Source organism: Dendronephthya gigantea, unplaced genomic scaffold, assembly GCF_004324835.1.
Source record: "Dendronephthya gigantea isolate DGI-Jeju-01 unplaced genomic scaffold, DenGig_1.0 000010F, whole genome shotgun sequence".
NCBI classification, from domain to species: Eukaryota; Metazoa; Cnidaria; class Anthozoa; order Malacalcyonacea; family Nephtheidae; genus Dendronephthya; species Dendronephthya gigantea.
This window is the reverse complement of record NW_021163020.1, coordinates 3,505,587-3,525,942: the sequence shown is the minus strand read 5'-3', so window position 1 is coordinate 3,525,942 and position 20,356 is coordinate 3,505,587. Positions and strand designations below refer to the sequence as shown.

General features: G+C 37.1%; 3 protein-coding genes across 3 annotated transcripts; 1 reads left to right on the top strand and 2 right to left on the bottom strand.

The window, feature by feature from the left end:
• Positions 1-17: 17 nt before the first annotated feature.
• On the bottom strand, positions 18-1,891 carry LOC114518437 (ragulator complex protein LAMTOR3-A-like). The gene is made up of 7 exons (XM_028538427.1): positions 1,823-1,891; positions 1,706-1,740; positions 1,283-1,341; positions 868-941; positions 633-692; positions 433-496; positions 18-213 (listed from the first exon to the last, which is right to left on the bottom strand). The coding sequence occupies exons 1-7, from the start codon at positions 1,829-1,831 to the stop codon at positions 131-133; spliced, it is 384 nt and encodes a 127-aa protein (XP_028394228.1). The 5' UTR covers positions 1,832-1,891; the 3' UTR covers positions 18-130.
• Positions 1,892-1,990: 99 nt separating this feature from the next.
• Positions 1,991-20,062, top strand: LOC114517972. The gene is made up of 34 exons (XM_028537827.1): positions 1,991-2,282; positions 3,106-3,197; positions 3,371-3,455; positions 3,643-3,680; positions 3,829-4,024; positions 4,111-4,281; positions 4,461-4,535; positions 5,035-5,202; positions 5,805-5,877; positions 6,363-6,457; positions 12,067-12,210; positions 12,446-12,541; positions 12,643-12,686; positions 13,232-13,259; positions 13,325-13,381; positions 13,506-13,628; positions 13,934-13,970; positions 14,082-14,134; positions 14,265-14,357; positions 14,747-14,857; positions 15,187-15,287; positions 15,629-15,659; positions 15,786-15,911; positions 16,002-16,037; positions 16,298-16,366; positions 16,828-16,908; positions 17,068-17,202; positions 17,314-17,427; positions 17,645-17,725; positions 17,843-17,992; positions 18,134-18,244; positions 18,982-19,041; positions 19,320-19,495; positions 19,639-20,062. Exons 1-34 carry the CDS (start codon positions 2,109-2,111, stop codon positions 20,060-20,062), a joined length of 3,648 nt encoding a protein of 1,215 aa, XP_028393628.1. The 5' UTR covers positions 1,991-2,108.
• LOC114518414 lies at positions 6,704-8,689 on the bottom strand. The gene is made up of 2 exons (XM_028538403.1): positions 8,612-8,689; positions 6,704-7,656 (listed from the first exon to the last, which is right to left on the bottom strand). The coding sequence occupies exons 1-2, from the start codon at positions 8,664-8,666 to the stop codon at positions 6,929-6,931; spliced, it is 783 nt and encodes a 260-aa protein (XP_028394204.1). The 5' UTR covers positions 8,667-8,689; the 3' UTR covers positions 6,704-6,928.
• Positions 20,063-20,356: the final 294 nt, after the last annotated feature.

The window sequence follows — 20,356 nt, the reverse complement described above, 5'->3', positions numbered from 1 at the left end:
TTTTACACTTTATCCAGTTATCTTTATAAAAATGTAATTGCATTAATTGAGCTTCCACACATGATTATTCAGTCAGAAATTAGTCGTGACTCGTGACTATAGTGAGTAATGTATATATAAAATCGTTTATTTAATCTTTTGAAATTGCGCGAATTGCAGAAGACATCTCCTTCACGTCGTCTGAGAATTCGTTTTCTAAACTGAGGATCAATCCTAAAAAAATAAAATAAAAAACCTGGAAACTACCGAGCGTAATTTAGTTTAGGTTTCTTTCAGTGTACGCTTTGTGCTGGATGAAAAAGGCCGACCTTACTAATCCTCTAGGAACAGAGAGTTTTGAAATTATTTGCATTTATAATGTGATTTTCTTCTATAAAAACACTGGACCAAACTTGAACCAACCTAACTTTTACACTTGTCACTTTTGCATACCTGTGTTGGCTTGACTTGTTGCAACTATTGTCACAACTAGTGGAAGAAAATTAAACTGGACGACCTGAAATATAAATACGTTGTTTATGTATTATATTTACTTGTATATATCTGAAATGGCAGTATGGAGTATGAAGGGGCAGGAAAAAATTGAAAAAAAACATATTGTCATTAACTATGTATGCCTGAAGGTAACATACTTGAAATGATGAAAATGAGCAAACAATAGTTTTATTCTTTGAAAGACCAAGTTTGCTTGCCTAGAATGAAGCATAAAAAATGTGTTAGACAGTGGTTTGAACTGACCAAAGTTCTGAAAAAAGTTTTGTATTTGGAAATTGATTTTCATCTTTCCCAGTCAAACTGATGTCATATGAAAGCAACACAATCCTAGTATTTTAAACATAGTGTTGCTCTAATGAAAGTTGTCTTTACTTGTTCAGTTGCAGATGCAAAAGTTGCTAGAAAGCTTCCTCTTAAAACATTGTTTGGCACTTTGTCTTGGGTTGCTGGTGAGTAAAAGGATTTGAGAGAAATATTTATAATAGTGAGACGAATGAAGATTACAAGTTAGGAGAACAAGGTGGGGCAAACATACACATGACAAGATTCTGCAATTCTAAAGTAGTTTCTTTACCATCTGGTTACAGAGAGTGTTGATCAGAGAGGTAGATAAAAAATTTATCTATGTACCATTGAATTTTGGGAAATTGTTTCTGATTAGTAAATATATAATTACTAGGGATGTTGGAATCATCATGATGGGTATGGTGTGACCATACTACTTTAGTGAATGGTAATGACAATGGTAATAATTATTGTATTTACAATTTTACACCAGCAGTGGTACCTTTCACTATGGGCACACCGTCCTTGTCAGTGACTACAGCAGCCAAAAAATCTGAGTTCCTATAAATACAAACACCTATCTATAAACATGCCTGAGCATGACAAAACAACAGACTGTAACAAAGACAATGTTGGCATTGGAGAGTGCTCCTTCAACCATCCACTTATTTATTAATAAGATTCTAATATGACCTTGGCGTGGGGTCACTATATACATTTGACAGTCACATGACAACAAAGTAACAATCTAACAATTTCTTATATTAGGTCATTTATGGTCACAATGACTTCATAAAGAAAGCGTGATAACAACAGACTGTTTTATATTATAATATCGTACATGCAAATAATACATGCCAAAGATAAACACGGAAAATGTCGCATCAAAGCAGACAAAGCTAGTCTGAAAGACATAAAAAACTACCTCCTCAACAAGGCCTCAAAAAACGTTTTCAACCTCTAGAAACACGTAGAAACAAACAAAGAAGTAAATAAATAAAGCGTAATATGTAAGAAAATAGATATTTTATACTTCTCCAACCTCAGACATAATTTTGACTTGAATCTTGATCTATTTTCTAAGTCATTGATCCACTTAGTTAAGGCTTACATGAAATACGGTCATGAATAATACTATGTTGCTGTGCAAATTTATGCAAACGTTGGGCTCACTGCTCAGAATAATCATTCGTAACGTAATATTGTCAGGGAAATCAGCAGGAAAAACAACACGTGGGGGAATCACCGATGTTTCGCTAGAAAATTGTCGAAAAAATCATTTAAAATATTGTTCGAGGGCAGCGAAGGGTGGTGAGTAGTTTATATCGATGCAGAGCTCGTCCGAGAAGTCAAAATTTGGCTCCGATCGCTCGCCGATGTCGGAAAAACATGATCAAAGTCCTCGTAGGTCAGGCAACAGCAACGAGAGAGAAACTGAACGAAGAGGATGGCAGACTACATTTGACGTTTATGTGGGCAGAATCCCGTCAGATTGGACGAAGGTTTGTACTCTTGTATGCTGAATGTTTTGATCTGTTGCTTTGTGTTCATGTGGTGGTATGATTACTTAATAATGTTGAGTATGTAATGGTAATGTTCCCAAAATTAGGCCAATGGCCAAATTATACTCCAATGGGATGGGACGTCTATTTCAATAAGACTTCCCCCCCCGGCCCCCCATCACTGATAACCTGTTATTCCAAATTTGTTCAATGCTCTCTACCACATGCCAAGAATGGACCCTTGGCATAGACTTGTTCTGCAAACCAACAAGATTCCAACCACTAATTCTTTCTTCCAAATATCTTCAGTTTTGCACAGGAGAGTGCTCTAAACCAAACATGACCCTTATAAGTTATAACCCCAACCCAGAGTTTTGTATTTTTATACTTCAACCCTTAGCCCATGAAACTGAAGGTGTTATGGCCTGTGTCATTTCAGTGGTAGCGGAAACATTAATGGTGACTTTTTAACAATTCCAATCCAGCTTGATTGAAAAACGAAACTTAGTAGTCGACTGATTTTAGTTAGATGTTAAAAACACAATATCAAAGTGATTTGATATTTAGTGATCAAAAAATGTTGCCAAAAAATCCTTTGATCAACATGCAGAATTTTCTGATTGAGTGATCTTTGGATTCAGACATAACTTGTCCAATTCTTGTCCAATCCCAGCACCATAGGCAGGTATAGTCATTAGGAGATAGACCATGTATTGATTGACTGTTACTTTTTTGGTGGAACTATGACTATACAGTTTACAGGTCAATTGTTAGATATCTGATGATTGACTCCAGGGAACTAATGACTTGGGGTTTTTTCTAGGAGAAACTAATGGAAATTTTTCAACCCTTCGGTGAAATTAAATCAGTAGATTTAAGGAATAGCCCAGAGAATTTAAACAGACTACAGTTTGCGTGAGTAAAAATTTTTTGCTGGTCAATTTTTATGCTTTAAATTGTCCAGGTCTATTTGCAATGGTTCACTTCCTTACCTTCAATTACTATATTGGTCTAATACCCTTGTTGCAAATATGATGTTGTACAAATATATGTCTAAAGCATATTTTAAAATTTTTTTGTTGTCATAGTTTTGTAAGATATCCACAAGAGGAGATGGCAAAATGTGCAGTTGATGCCTTGGCTCATAATCCTGTTGAAAATGTTAGCTTGCAGGTATTGTTGGCAAATTAAATCAATCAATATTGTGCATAATACTTTGTAGAATCTTGTCTTATTCTATGATAGTACATATTTGCTACAATTGTAATACTTAATGGTACTTCCCAATTTTTGGTTTGCTGTAAACAAAGAACTATTGGTTACTATTTCGTGTCTCTTGTTAAGCATCATTTTATTTCAGATAAATATTGCTCAAAGAAACAGATACAAACAAGAAAGGTACAAAATATTATGTTATTTTGTAATAAATATTAAATAGTGATGGTGTGGTTTGTCTCCATGAAATACCAGAGAGTGCATTAAAATACACATAACTTTGATTACCTTTGTAGCTTCAAAGCTTCATAAAAATCTATGCTCTTTCTAGGCAAGGCAGGTCAGACTTTGGTCAGCCTCGAGGCAAAATGTATTCTGAACACAAGCGAGTGAATGATTCAGATTGCAGACGACCTCGGACAAGGCCGTTTGGTAGTGGTGAAACTTCAGATTATGGAGGTGGTTATGGAAACTCATCACATCCTCAAAAGAAGGAATGGAGTTCTGACCGACAGAGAAGTCGTGAGGTCAGATAACATGGTGCTATGATTAATGATTCCAGCTATAGCTGAACATTACAACTTGAAAAAGCAATCTTATTTAATCGATCTAGGAACAGGAAAAAGTGATTTTAGTCACAGAAGTCGATTCACCAGTCAGATTTTGGGGTCAGATTGCCAAGCCAACCGTTGCACATAATTTGTCAACTGCAAGTGATGAACTACAGTTTTATTGCCCCACAGGCCTGAAGGTTGCTGACATCAACTCCCTTCAGAAGAATAAGGTTTGATTATTTCTAGTTAGTGATTAACAGTTACACAATTCCTAGGTGGAGTTTTTCACTGTTGATACTTGATAAAGTGTTATTCTGGGTTGTGCCAAACTGCAGAAAATTTAATGGTTTTATAAAGTTATATCCACTAGTTTTTGGATTATGATAACTTTTTTTATATATTTGTGTAGATTTATGGTGGAATGTACCCTGTTGATAATCTTTGGTATAGATGTTCGGTTATCAAGTTTCTTTCACAGGGGATGGTAAGTTAAAAATGTTTTAGTATTATGTCTCTTAAATTGACCCATGTGCATACTCTTAGTAGACTGGAGTGATAAAAACATCACCTTTACTAGATCTCTGAAAAGAAATTTTTTGAACTGGTAGTTTGTTAAATTGAATACAAGTGTCATGTTTGAGCTTTTTTGTCTATTTTATTATCAGTTTAGATCCAAGGAAAATTAAATTAGCTTCAACTTCTATTGTAAATTATGACAGTGTTTGAAACCGTTTTGGTATGAAAACGAATGTGAAAAAAATGAACATAAAAATTATACTTAAGAATTTATCCGGTTTAGATAGCCAATTTAGTTTGAGTCTTTGAGATAACAATGAAATACACTGTAGTATAGAAGTATAAATTGCTTTTACTGAAGACCCAGGGGCATCGCATCCAGTCTGAATTGTCATTAGGTTCGAAAACTCACTGTCATTAGGTTTGAAGAAAGAACTAATTCTGCCCGACAAACTTTTTGTTTTAAGGTAACTGTGAGGTACATTGATTTTGGCAACACAGAAACAATTAAAAAGGAAACCTTAGTTGAGTTGCCACCCTCATTGGCTGACGTCCGACCATTTGCACAACTTTATCATCTCGCAGACTGTGCTGTGTCCAGTGATCCCGAGGCAAACGAGATGACATACGCATTGGTAAGACATGTAATACAATAATCGGTTTACACGCTAAACTTAAAAGGCCCTCAACTTAATTTTGGACTGCAGAACTCTGGACTGGTTCCAACTACGAACAAAATGCAACACTACACTTATTATACTATACTATAGAAAGACTGAAAGAGTTTGAGTCTTTGAGTTAAAAAAACTGCGCAAAGTTTGCTTACGGCTAATATTGTAAAACGTAAAAATTATAATACTGTGTCTGTAAAGGCCTTTTTACACTTGCAATTTCTGCTGCGACTTTATGTACGATTTTCTTCTTTCAATCGATGTTAACGAGTGAATTAGTTACTGATGTTTAAATAAGAGTTCTCATACATCAGAACATTCGTAACTAACTACTCGTTCACATCTATCAAAAGAAAAAAATCGCACATAAAATCGCAGCAAAAGTGTTAACGTAAAATTCCTTAACTTTGTCTACATTTGTCTATTTTGAGCTCGAGGATTTTTCCCGCTCATAAATACATAAACTATAGTGAATTTTGCCGTGCCATATTTTCACATTCTACCACTTTTTCCAAGCCCTGTTTGACACGCGTTGTTTATTGTTTTATCAATATTCCTGTATTTAGGGAATTGAGCAATTGAAAAATCTTATCATTGGGCAACTTGTGAGTGTCAAATTTATTTCGGAAAACACGCATGGTGAGTTGTATGGTTGATGTAGTTGAACAACTTAATATATTTGTTGTTATTTTTTCATCCAGTGTTACCTACAGAGTACAGAAAGCGGTTGTATAAAACTCTTTAACTACATTTTGCATATATAGTTAAATTCTAGTTTTGTTTTTCTGTAATTCTGTTCTTTGTAATTCTGTCCTTAACTACAGTTAAAAATTAACTAGTCTTATAGTTATACAACTGGCCGCAGAACAAAAAATTCTATAACGTACTAACTGATACTGTATTTTATAACTTCAACTTGAGATTATGTGGATTTAAATCCATGAAATAAACAGTAACACGCATGCAAATTAAACTCATTGACCAATTTGTATTGGTGAAATCTTCAACTTCCCCGAAATAATGCTTTGCAGTAATAACGGTTTTGTTTTGATGCACGTCGATTTGAAATCTCTATTTCCCGGATTGCAAAGGTCAAACTGAAAATTGAGTTGTATATTTTCCAGGAGGGGTGAATGTTCTGGTCTCTTATCCGGGGAAGGCGGGAAAAAGTATTAATGAAATCATGAGGGATCGGGGGTGCGTTCAGGACATGTATAAGGTAAGAAATGATACACGTGTTGGCAATGATGTTTTGCACAGAGCGTACGGGTAAACAGGGAGGGGGGGGGGCTAAAATTCACTTATCTCCCCAAGTTTTGTTTAAAGTGATATTTCTCCACGGCTGAAACAATAGGGGCTAAAAGTCCCTTTTCCTACTTTAGATAACTGTCTGCCTTTTCGTTTCTTCCGATCTGTTGGAAGCAACTTCGTTACAAATATATTTCATTAGAAATCATATCAACACATTCGTTACAAATCATATTAACAAAATATAAACGAAAATAAGTTAAACAAATTAGTATAATAGCGTCAAAATTAAGAAAGCATATATCAGTCATAGGCTTAGTAACAAAATTAATTAAGTGTTTTTCAATTAAAAATATTTTGTCAGAGTTGGGAGTAAGGCATCCAACACGGCAGTGTGAAATGAATATTCAGCTTTTTAAATGGTTCGTATTATTTAAAATGTTTAAACAACCTTAAGCTGGTAAAGTCTTGTAACCTGTTTAGCGGTCAGGGCTTTTTTGAACAATATCACTTCGTCCATGTAGCCATTAAAATACACGTCTTTCATCTCTCCACTCCCGTTACGCGCTCTCGTTTTCGTGTGTCCCATCACAACCTGGGAATTTTTGCTGAGAATGTTGCCATAGCAACTCGAATCGGTCAGCTTAAGGTGGCTGTTGTGGTAAAACGAGATCGTCGAACCGTCGTAGGTCATCACAAAGTGATGCCAATGGTCTGAAATAGCAGTCGTTATGTTCTGCCAGGTTTTGGCTGAGTGTGATGTCACGATGGATGCACCAATGAATTTTTGCGATGCAATTCGTATTTGCCAGCTTCCTAAGGTGTTTGGTGTTGTCGGAGATCTCCGGAATGATTTGTGCTGATTTTGTTTCTGTATAGCCGCTGGGCCATTATTAATGAGACCTCGGATTTCGTCCCGTACAATTTCTACGTTTTTGAACCAGATACTGACAGAGAAGGTCGAGCCCCATTCGTAACCGTATAGACTGGGTACGTAGAGATATGATATTTTATAATGATCGTAGAAACGGGCTGCGCTGTTCGCTATGCCTTCTGAAATATCCCTCACCACGTTTCTCTCTTTATGGGCATTGTGGCCAAAGCACACATCTCTAAAAGATCGGTCAAATTTGTAGTAGGCGATAACTTCCCCACTGCATTGGTCGGATTCTATATAACACGTGCGTAAGAATGGGAATTGATTATTTTAACGCTCAATGGATCACTTGCATAATAATAGACCAACTTTTGATTCCGAAAAGAAGATACTTTAGTATGCTTATATTGCAAAAAATAAGACTAGCATATCTTATTTTTAGCGTAATATTTGGTTGAAGCCAAAAATTGAATAAAAAACTGAGTTTTTGTCTCTGTTTTTCGTTGTTGTTATTTTACATAGTTCTAGACATTCCTATAGATAATTACTCAAACGTCTCAAACGTTCCAAAACTCAGAAAACCTTCACATTTGGCTTCAAAGATGGCGGCCAAGTTAGCGTTCCAGGTTTTATTACATCTATCAATCTATTAACGGTGATTTATTTGATCCCACTAAGCCAGGAATTCTCCACTAATCTAGGAATTCTCCACTAATCTGGGAATTGTCCACTAAGCCAGGAATTCTCCACTAATCTGGGAATTCTCCACTAAGCTAGGAATTCTCCACTAAGTTAGGAATTCTCCACTAAGCTAGAAATTCTCCACTAAGCTAGGAATTCTCCACTCAGCTAGGAATTCTCCACTAAGCTAGGAATTCTCCACTAGTCTAGGAATTGCACATCTCATGAAGGTAGCTTTTGAAGAATCTATTAAAACCTAGCCTGCGTGCACCGACGTATAATGAAACCGGGCATATTTTGAGGTTGGGTAGATTATGCAAACACAGCTCACTCTAAATCCCTCATGATTCTGTCACGTTCTCAAACAACATCAGAAGCGATCGCTCGACTACCCGAGGCGACAGCCGACGATTTGCATCGACTCGAAATATGAAATATCAACCCGTAGTAACTTGTCGCGATGCTTATATACTAGCGAATGTATAGTACGATTTACATCCGCGTAGATTCTCTCACTAACTTACCAATTAGGCAATAGTTTATAGATTTGAAAGCGATACCACTAACCTAGAATCTCCTTGATCTTGGTCCAGTTAAAAGCAATGTTTGCGTCCAATTTCATTAGCGTTATCGCCAGAAAAACGCTCAAAATACTGCGGCTAATGCAGTGATTTGGGCTAAAGCGGCTCTAGCCATTTTGAAATCGGAACTTCAGTGGATATTATCAGTGTTTCCACTTTTGAAATCGTATATTTCCTTTTTCTAGGCCTAAATTCCTTTTTTTACAGCAAATTTCCTTCGAAAAAATGATCAAATTTCCTTCAAATTTCCTTCATATGTTCCCAGTGTAAATGAGATAAATTGATACCTGACAATATATAATATACTCAAAAAAAGTCAAAATACTCTTAATTATAGTTCACTATAGAATAACAAATATGTTATTTGTGTCTGATGGATGTCCATAATTAATGAAATATTTTAATATCAACAAAATATTAATATAAATATTTAGACCCTTGACATGCACCAACATAAGTTATAAAAATCTTATATATCTCTAAAGTCTAAACCTTCAACTTGCTTAAAAATTCATGCTTTATTGTTTTACTTCTTCATCAGTTGCATTGGATTTCATTGCGGAGGCAAGTCCTAATAATCTTTTGCTTGGTTTAAGGCTAGCAGCACAGTAATGGCCATTCTTCATTGCCATTTTGCTTTGAAGCAGGGAAATCAGTGATGAAGACTTCAAGTTGTTTCTGTGATCTGTTTTCACAAGTTTGAGTTGACTAAATATTCTTTCTACTGCAGCATTTGAAAAAGGCAATGAAGCCAATGTTGCCACAAATTTCATAAGGTTGGGATACTTTGCTTCTCCAGACACTGTCTTACAATCACGAATCATCTTCCAGTAATCGCACCATTGAAGATCTGGACTAGCCTTATCTTCAAATGCTTGTTTCCGCCATTCCATATCCAGATTTTTGACATCAAGAATGCTACTAAGGTAAGGCAACTTTTTGCAAATTTCTCCAAGTGATCCTGGCATCACTGAAGAAGCATTACTTGGCATTAGGCACTCGACAATTTCATGATATTCTGCTTTTAAATCAAAGCGGTTTTGGATTTGCAGGATGCTTTCAATTAAGAAATTCCTACAATCAGTATAGAATTTTTCTACATCCTGTTTTGTTGCACCATGCTCAATTTCTTGGATAGTAGCTTTGGCTCCAAGGCCAATGTAAACTTGTTGCAATGGAACATGGTGTTCAGTGTTTGTGGGATCAATTTGATCTGCTTGCATTGTTTTCACAGTGGGGATATCCATGAAATCACTAGCAATTTCTTTGATAAGTTTCTCCACTTCTGGTTTAAGAGAGTGTAGGAGAGGGAATTCGCTTTGAAATAACCGATTAAATCCATTAAATCTCTCAAGTTGAAAACTTAAAAATTCTAGGTATGCTTGAACAAATCGATTCCGAAGTGAAGCAAGAATTCGGTCATTGGTATTAGATGGGTCATCACTTGCTACAAGAACAAAGTAATGTTTCAAAGCTTCATACTGCTCTAATATACGAGCAACACATTCTTGCAAAGAAAGCCATCTGGTTTGTGATGGAGATAACATCTTATGTGGTTCCATTTCAAAAAATGCTTGGAATTCTTTGTAAGTGTCCTGTCTTTTTGAAGACCTGTGAAAATGAGCATATATATCTCTACACAGGTCTTCAACACTTTTTGGAAGCTTTAAAGCTGCTTGTGATGATACCAAGTGGATAAGATGACAGGAGCATTTTACAATTTGAACATGACTGATTTCAGATTTCAGCAACTGTGAGACAGAATGATTCTGTCCGAACATGACGTTTGTTGTATCTGAAGCATAGCCCACTATGTTTACAACTGGAATATTCATTCCTTGGAATGTTTCCTTAATCTTTGAATAAATGCCATTTGCAGTTCCATCAGCTGTCTCGACCAAGTCTACCAGCCAATATTGCAACTCAAATTTTTCCAAATCAAAGAAACAGCAATGATAGCAAGTTGTTTCTTTGCACTTTTATCAGTAGCTTCATCAATGATTATACTGAACATCTTTGACTGCAACAATGTTACCATATCCTGAAGATAATCAAAGCCGAGAACTTGACGCAGAATATTGGTTGCCTTTTGTTTTCCAAGTTTGACTTTCTTCAAGGAAGCATCATTTGGAAACATTGAGGAAAGAAGTCTGACCATACTTTCTGAGATTGATAAAGGTAAATTATGCTCGGCTATAAATGCACAAATTTTTACTTCCATAGATGTTGCAATATCGTTCTCATTTCTGATTTGATTCACCATATGACCAAGAGACATGGTTGTTGAAGTCAATTTCTCTTTACTTTGATGTTTTTTGCTACTAGCATGCCGTTTAATTCCGGTTTTTGAACAAGTTAACATTTGTTCACAAAGTTTGCAGTACGGCTTAGCTTTCCGATCATTAGCTAATCTTCTCACGAGCCAATTCTTGAACTGGGGAAGCTGTAACCAACTGTCCATAAATGGTTGCTCCCTTTTAGACGTTTTCTTGCGTTTCTTCGCACTCGGTTGTTTGCTTCTCTGTTCGATCTCATTCTCGGTGTCATCCTCAGAACCAGATGAAGCATCACTACTACTATCCATATTTAGAAATGTAAATTTAAATTTGACAGGAGCATTATATTACCATATATTTAATACTTTAAAACATTTGACCACGACAACTCGTGACAACTCGTGAGTCGTTACCATGACAACCCTCAGGCACTGATTAATCTGTGCCTTAGGGCTAAATCCTCGGCCAGCCTGCAGCGCAGGCATAAGACTTATTAGAGACTAAGAGTTCACTGCAATCAATGCAATCCACAGAAACGCCTGACGTTCAGGTTATTACTTAACCAGAAGCCATGCACTCCTCGTTTCATATGTGAAATCTCGATTTGAACAATTGAGCACGTTACAATACTTTTTTAAAGAGTAACTAAATTGCATATAAGGTTTTTCCTCCAAATTTCCTTCAAAATTCCATTTCCTTTTCGTTTCCCTCATTTTGTCGAAATTTCCTTCGAAAAGGAAATTTCCTTCAAAGTGGAAACGCTGGATATTATGTTCGCGCGTGTTTTAAGACATTTCCGGAAAAGTTTCCATGACAGTTATGGGTTAAAAATAATGCGGGTGCGGACGAGCGGATGATTGGCACACGTGCTATCGTCGATTTGAAGTGTACAATCGATTTAAAATGTTCTTGTAATTTTTTCGCTGAGATCCAAGCATCTTCTTTGCTTGCGAATTGTAGTACTTCGTTTAACCTCGTTGCTATTCTACGAAACTTTGCACTATCCTGGTTATAATTGTTATCCTGATTCATGGTTGTAATTGTTGTTCTTGTGTGGTTTATCCTGGAACAGATATTAAAACCATTTCGCCATAGAAAGCTACAGGATTGTTAAAAGCGCGTCGTCAGGCTACTGTGTGTGAAGCCATATACTCTGTACTTTCAGCCGCGCAGTGACAAAGGGAGAATAGAGAAGAGTGTGGCCGAGAAGCCGCTGAACGAGAATAACAAGGACTCAAGTCCAGAGAAGCCAAACAAGGACAAGCAAGACCATAAACAAGAGTTAAACGGCCTTAAGTTAACAGTCAAGGCAAGTTGTAAAACGTTTTATAGGTTTTCGCCCAGTTACTTACAATAGCAAGGTTCAGATTTGACTACCACTACTGCTACTTTTGGTTGCCATATTGCGCTTGTGATTGGTTCATCGGATATAGTTATCGCATTTGATTGGTTCTTTTGAAATAGTTATCGCATTTGATTGGTTCTTTTGAATTGCCTGGAATCATCGTAAAGTTGGTTGTTCAATACAAATAATTTCTTTTTAGTTCCAAGCCGAAACTATTTGTAATTTGAACAAGCTTTTTGAAACTGTGAAACAGCAGAACGATGATCTGTGTTTGCAACTGGACAAATGTATCAAGGTATGGAAAACATGTGCCTTATTTGACCTCCCAACTGAACAGGTCAGTGAACTACGGTCGGACCTAGTGGCATAGGATTAAATCTTTCTTTGCTCTTGTAGATGAAAACAATAATAACATCGATGACAGATTTGCAACAGTCAAGGTACGAATCATATTCTTCAGGTTACAACCCCTATCATACCCTCTCCCTAGCTTCCCCCCGCCTCATCTCCCTAATAAACCTTTTATCTCTTCTAATAGGCTCCCTCCTCTAATAACTGCCCACTTCTTTGATAATACTCCCCTTGTAATAAACCCCTCTTCTAATAGGCCTATTCTTACCCCCTTGGCCCCTCAGTCCTACAGTTCATCTCTTCTAATTGGCTCCCTCCTCTAATAAGTGTCCTCTCCTTAGATAATCCTTTCTTTTTGATACTCCCCCTTTTAAATAAGCCTCCACTCTGTAAAAAGCCCCCTTTTTCCCAATGAAGCTCTCTCCAGTAAAGCCTCCTTTTCTTATAATCTGAAGTGGTTGAAATCGTCAGTAAAAGTAAAAGTACTTATTCAGATGTGCGACACCTGTGGTCAGGACAGAGCAACGAATATTGACGTGGCGATATCCTTGGTAACTGATACCGAAAACCGAATTACCTTGGATAGAGTTAAAAGTTTAAAAGGTATCTTTGTTGTCAGTTGTTATTTGTTTAGTTGTATACCTTGCCTGTATAAGGAGATTGTAATGAGAGAGATAGCCATTGTCAGAAGATACAAAATCTCTATTTTGGGTTTCCTCTCATTCAGTTATGCTTTTCGATGAAAAACTTGGTACAAGAATCTATAAGAACGTGCGACGGCAAGGTAAACTTCGAGTTTTTCACATGTATGAGCAATCTTATAATAAAGTATCTTCCATTCACGTCGGTCAAATTGAACGAGACATGAAGGCGCTTGTTTTACCGTGTTACGTCGTTCTAACTTGTAGGATAAACTGAAAGAAATTGTCGAAAGTCGAAACAGCGAAAGACAAGAACTGTTTGAAAATACAAAGAGCTTTCTGGGAGAATTCGAATCCTTGAATATCACCGACCGCGGGCAAAAACTCGAGGTATTTTCTAAAGTTCAGGCGAATATATACATGAGCATGTTTTTCATCAGTAAAGGGTTCAATTGCACTTTCCTCGCTTTGATTTGGTACACAAAACCGTTCATTTTGTCTGCCATGCTAAAGGCGAGAGATTAAGAGTCTGGATCTTTTCACATGCAAAGATTTCCCCGTATCTTTGTGTGTAGTAAACGCCAGAGACATTGCTGCTGCATGCACATACTGTATATTCAGTTTAAAATTTGCCTGTTAAAAGAGAAAATTTATGCGCAAAACCCGTTACAACTTTTTTTCAACTTTATTTTTAGGAAGCCCTGAAAAAGCTGAGTGTGTTTCATCACCGATGTAAGCCTCTTTTCACCTAATCGTGCCATTGGTTTTGAGAATTTTTATTGCATTTGAAAACTAGAATGATAAAGTTTAATCTTCTGTAATTTGTTTTCATTCTACTTTTAGATGATGGAGATGAGTCGCTCGATGAAGCTGTGAAGAATTACAAAGACTGGAAGGTAATGTATCATTTATTGCACTGTTTCATCTGCGAACCTTAAAGATTTGGAAATAACTGACTGTCATTTGTATATCAATATATCAAAGACGTTGATATTTATTGTTCAGACGTTGATATTTATTGTTTAGGAAAAGGAAGCAAAATCCGATGGGATATCTGCGCGACAAACAACAGATGATATCTCAAGAAAACTTTCGGAGGAATTTATGAAACTAGGAAAGGTGTGTACTGTTGTAATAACTTTTTAGTTACTCGCTGAAATATTAGCAATTCTTACGCGAAATGTTGTTAATCTGTTTTACGAGATTCCAAAGTTTGTTTTTTTATCTATCAGACTGTTTGAAGTTTGAAAAACTTGATTGGCATATTTCACCTATAACGATAAGGCAATGTTTTGCTGTCAGTTACAGTTCACGTGTAATTGCCTAATTATTTATAAATATATAACTATTTTGTTGAACTCGGAATGCATGTGCCTAGCCTGCACGCAACCTGCATGTCGTTATATGTAAAAGTAAATTCTAACAAGCCTGCATACAGGCTATTTTGCCCCCTTCAGGTTACAGTATAATTATACAGTTTTAGAAATTTTCTCAATCTTGCTCGCTAGATGTTAGATCCTGATGATGATTTTAGCATAGATGATTATGAGACTACTGATGTGAACTCAATTGCGAAGCAGTTGAGTGAAGCTGTCGCTGAAGAGGTTAGCGAAAATCAGGTAATTCAGAATGGTGATTTAATCTAGATCATTTTTAGGTCATTTTTGCATTAAGAAGTGAAGTGGTATTGCGTGGGAATGGATGAACTCGCATAGAAAAAGTCTGCAAACGGTCTGTTTTTGTCAGACTTCCTAAGCGCGAGAAGATTAATGTCTGGATCTTTTCACATGCAAAGATTCGCCCGTATCTTTGCGTGTAGTAAACACCAGAGACAATTGTTTTAATTCTCGTTTTTTTTTATTTAAAACCTTGAAAGTCGAAGCGGTTGAAACCATGAGTTTGAAGTATTCATAATGTGTAAGATGATAGATTATTTCTCTGCATTTAGGAAGGTGATGATAATGCAGAGGAAATCAAAGTTCTCGCGGCATTGATAAAATGTCTCAAGAATGAACTACAACAAGAAATTGCTGTTGTTAAGCAACTGAGGTATTTTGGGCATCAATTTGTCTTTTCTGCGTGTTGAAATATCAACACCAACTTGCCAGACAGTAGCTTGCTGATTTCCGCGGGAATTTTTATATATATATTCGTAGGTGAAGTACCCCATTCGGTGTAGAATAGTCTAGCAAATATAAATTCAGGCTATAGCAAATCGTATAGACATTTCAGCGCCCTTTGCTACAAGTTTAACGGAGAGTTGTGAAGTAATAGCGCTGCCATTTGTTAACAAACTTACTAAAAAGGTTTTGACAAATATAGCTGTCGAAATGTGCAAGATTTTTGAGTTTCTGATGATATTATAATACCAATTATGTCGTGTCCTATAGGTCACGTGCCGACGAGTGCGCGAGAATTCAGGTACAGTTGATTGATTCATATCGTATTCGGTTGTTTTCATGAATTTCGGGCGGCAAGTTTGCATAATTGTATGTTATTTTGATGAAACATATATGTTACTTTCTTTACGTTTATTTACTCGTTCAGGACGACTTAGAGACATCGTTGAACAGGGAACCAGACATCTCAAAAATACTCGAAATTCGCAAGAATTTAAAGAGTGTAAAATCAAAATTCCGACACAAATTGGCCGACAAAAAAGACTTGGAAGAGGTTTGAAAAAAGGCTTACATCAGTTTCGCTCCAGTGCATGATGGGGTTTTCATGACCACAATTTGTAAATTGTTTTTGCCGTTTATACAGAGTGATGAAGTCGTGGATAATGAAGAACTTAAACAGGTGAAATATTGTTTTGTTCTTGAACGACTTAACAACACACTGGTAAGGTGTCGTATCTCTTCGCCAAAGTTCTTGTCATGAAGTTGTAACAAGATTGTAAACCTCCCACAACGATGAATTCAATGCCGTTTCACCGATTCCCATTTTGCAACCAAATTGCGAACTTGCGTGTCTCGTGTGATCGCAGATTTTAAAACTCGGTTTGAAAAATTTTGTTGTGACATGAATTGTTAGGTTAAACTCAGTTAAAATCATTTCAGGTGGAGAATGATCTCAATGATTTACGGCTGCAGCTACACGGACTTCTTGTTGACGAAAAGCTTGCTTTGGTATGTAAATATCAAGGATGGACAAACTTTGAAATGACTTCGATTTTTGATACCTTCAACTAATGACAGTACTTGTTAACTGACTGTTCAACAGTACTTGCCTGGGGTCGGTTGTATCAAGCCCGTCTAGCTTAAACGGTTAAATACAAAATAGAAAACAAGTCTATCGTTTTATTCAACAAGGGAACTAAATGTTTTTAACCTTATTACAAAGATGCTGTTTACAACTATTCATCAGTGCATAATATTCAGGTTGACTCATTCAAGAGAGATGTAAGAGTGTTATTTAATTTTGAATTATCCACCGTTTAAGCTAAACGGGCTTGAATACAACCGGCCCCTGGTTGGAGGCGACTGTTCAGTGTTGATAGCAAAATGTATGTATTCATACATTCCTGGATAACGATTGATTCAGACTATAAAGCGATTTGCTGTTAAATCGGGTCCGTATCTTCATTCAGGGAGAACTTGCCGAAGTCGCCGTTGAAAATTTCCCAGAATTACCCGTGCAATATCCTGAGTTTGGTCTGCAGAAATTTATCGTAAGTGCTTAGACTTATTTAGGCAACAGGTCACAGCGAATTTCGAATATAATGCAAATGGTTTACCTATATAAAAAATCACAAAACCTTGCAGAGTTGTCCAATTCATCTCTTGAAATCTATTCCCATAACTTATTATCGAATCGCCAAAATCTTTAGGCAAGCAACGGTCTTGTTAAACAAGGCTGGGAACTAACTTACTACTGGCATGGCGAGATGGAAAACGTGATGGCGTCATCGCAACTGGGGCTCGCGTTTGTCACGATGTTCAATGGAGAAAAGTGTTTACTCAAGGTTTGTCACTGATCTTTGTCTACTGGATTCCTTACTTTGAACTCCCGCCTTACATGATGTTCAATGCTTACCAATTCTCTGTTTAATTACAATGATATTTTATATTTGCAGGAATTCAGCTTTGAGGATGTAGTTGATACCGACTTATTCGAGACACAGGCCGCCGCTTTCAGTCGAGTCGAGCATTCAAGTTTGATGAAAGTCGAAGCTATATTTTATGATAAGGTGAGATTACTTTTGTTCATATCCCGTCCCGCTTTTACGTCCCGCTTTTACTGTTTAGACACAACTTAATCGATTAGGAGTATCCCCTAAAAGTATAGTCCTGATATAGAATTGCAAAATCTTGACCATCAGACATGAAAAGTAGTACTTCGTTCATTGTACTTCATTGTAAATGTGTTTCTTGTGTGAAACGTGTTTTCCTTTTTTTATCCCATAGACGCACAGGAAAGCATTTATTCAGCTTCCTTATTACGAAACAAGCCTACGAAAATGGTTAGAAGGCAAACCTTCTAATAAGGTATGTTATTTAGGCTTCAATTTTTAGGTATTCTTTCTCATCTGTAATGTACCTGTGTGAAATACGTCGTGTAAGAACCATCTTTGACTGCTGAATATATTACTGCTCCATATTTAGGCAAAGCGTGACGTCATTTGTGACATCGTACGTGTTTTGTTCGAGCTGCACAAGGCCGGCATTACCCACGGCTCAGTTGTGATTGATAATATTTATGTGGACAATAACGACAGAGGGATCTTGGGCGAATATTGTTTCATCCGCGATACGGTAGGTAACCTTCGTGGGGCTTACATGAAGTTTTGTAACAACATTCAAAGTCGTGAATGGAAACCGGCGTGTAGTTCTTTAAGTTTTTCTCGTAGATTATATTATTACAAACTAACAGTCATGCCTCATTTGTTTTCCTAGCAACAACGCGTATCTTCGACCGCGGAATTGTTGCTACAAAACTCAGCTCCAGTCTCCTGTGAAGCATCCCCGGTGTTCGATATGTTTTGCCTTGGCGACATCGCTTGGGTGGTGAGTAGACACACCGGTGATGGGAATGGGTTCGAATTTTCTGCCAGGGGTATACTTTAGCAAATAAGATAGTGTAGTTTGGTAGGTGATAGTCAACACTGAACTTAACTGATGATTCACTGGATGTACTAAGTATACTTTCCGTAAACGAAGCCAAAATTAATTAACTTTAGGACACCTAAAGCAATCTTAGGGCCATAGGGGCCTCGCTGTAAACGCACGACTTTGAGATAAATTTAGAACGAATGCAAACTTCCAGGGCTTGCTTGATGTATAATCTTCGTCTATGAAGCATTCTCCTTTCCCTGAGATAACGTTTGGGGTTAACATTAAGAATTTTGAATGATTTCTTTTAGCATCTGGAATGATATGACCGCACAACCAAGTCATGAATGTGATTTGAACTTTAGATCGAGAATTTCCTTAGTTATTCTTAGTGTGTGTGTGATATCAAATAAATTACCAAACCTTGCTATTTCGCTCTTTTAATATCACGTGGCTTTACCAGGAGTGAACTGACAGCGCTAGATTAATTTCGTAAGAAATAAATAGCCTTGTCTTGATGAGGTAGACCACTTTTCTCGCTTGCAATTTTTGCCGCTGCATGGTCTCTACAATTTGATAGATTTAAACGTGTGAATGACTCAGTTATGTGTTATTAGGTTGTTATATTAACTTGATGTTCAACGACTGTGCGTTAGACCTGTTAAAATTAGATTGTTTTATACACATTGCAGATATTTCTGGGCGATGAAGTTGTGCCAAGGGACCTAACATCGTTACAGACACATTCACAGGTGAATGTTTATCTCCAACACTTTGATAAAAATTTGGCCAAAACACACAAAGGGTACCGAAGTATAACTCTGAAGTCAACCCTGTGACTCAGGGAAATCTCATCAAAACTGGGTCAATTCCTGTTTGAAGACTTTAAGAGTTATTTTCCCGATGTCCCAGTTGTTTTCTCGTTGAAGTCGAGCCCTTAAAAATTGCTGAAATTATTTTGTGTATTATTTTACTCCGATATTCCAGCTTCAGAAGAGAATAGTTCTAACCCAGCTTTGCAAAATTCTAGAGCAAAGCGGTATCATTCATGCTGACCAATCTCCTGGCCCTAAATGGTGGCACCCGACCAACAGTCGGCCAGTTTGTGAAGCATCCTTCTTTACTGACGACAACTATTTTGACATTATGGACCAAACCGCACCACATTCTCCAGACCAAGTCACCCCTGACGAATCTGGAGAAAATGTATTATTGGCAGAAAATGCCCCGCCGGAAGAGGGTACCCAACCGGAAGAAAGTTCCCTACCGGATGAAAACACCCTACCGGATGAAAGCACCCTACCGGATGAAAGCACCCTACCGAAAAAAGTTACATCGCCGGTAATAAGTACCCCAGCGGAAATAAATGCCACCGCGGAGGAAAATGCATTACCGGCACAAAATACCCAATCAGAAGTCGATACCCCAACGGAAAATATTCCCATGCCGAAAGTTAATTTTCCATTAGATTATGATGATGCATTATCAGAGGTTAACACCACATCGGAATTAGGCATCTCATCAGAAGAAACGTGCCCTCCAGTAATTCGTCCCCTGTCAGACGAAGATACCACGACAGATACAGTCGTACCGGATGAAAAGCCCTCGTTGGAAGAAGCCTTGCCGGAAGAATATGCAGTCACACAGCGCAAACCACTATTAGATGAAAATGGTTTAAAGATTACCGCCGCGCTTAATGGAAGAATATCAGATGGGAATATGAATGGAGAAACTGACCAACAAAACTCGCCCGAAAACTGGGAGGTGTGCTGAAATAAGGTAAAGTCCTGTGTATCTAGAGCGTAGTTTAATATCACGGATATAAACGAACATGAATAGGGCATTTCTTAAAGGCAGTTGAAGTCGTCGAAAATGGAGAGTTTTAAAGCACCAAGATGGCAACAAATCTATTTTATAAGACTAACTTACTGCATCTCCCTGAAAACCACGTGTGTATTGGGAGCCTTTCTGTGTAAATATTGCTTTAATAATTATAATAACATGATAACAAAGAGTTTTCTTCGTTGGAATTTAATAGTGCTAGAAACTAGATTGGCCGCCATCTTG

Coding starts and splice junctions, on each gene's coding strand:
- LOC114517972 (XM_028537827.1), top strand. CDS start 2,109: ATGCAGAGCTCGTCCGAGAAGTCAAAATTTGGCTCCGATCGCTCGCCG. Junction 6,458..12,066: donor GCGTTCAGGACATGTATAAG/GTAAGAAATGAT, acceptor CTGTACTTTCAG/CCGCGCAGTGACAAAGGGAG. Junction 14,858..15,186: donor AAGAGGTTAGCGAAAATCAG/GTAATTCAGAAT, acceptor CTCTGCATTTAG/GAAGGTGATGATAATGCAGA.
- LOC114518414 (XM_028538403.1), bottom strand. CDS start 8,666: ATGAAATTGGACGCAAACATTGCTTTTAACTGGACCAAGATCAAGGAG. Junction 7,657..8,611: donor CAAGATCAAGGAGATTCTAG/GTTAGTGGTATC, acceptor CGTGTTATATAG/AATCCGACCAATGCAGTGGG.
- LOC114518437 (XM_028538427.1), bottom strand. Junction 693..867: donor TTGCATCTGCAACTGAACAA/GTAAAGACAACT, acceptor GCTTCATTCTAG/GCAAGCAAACTTGGTCTTTC. Junction 497..632: donor GCTCATTTTCATCATTTCAA/GTATGTTACCTT, acceptor TTTATATTTCAG/GTCGTCCAGTTTAATTTTCT.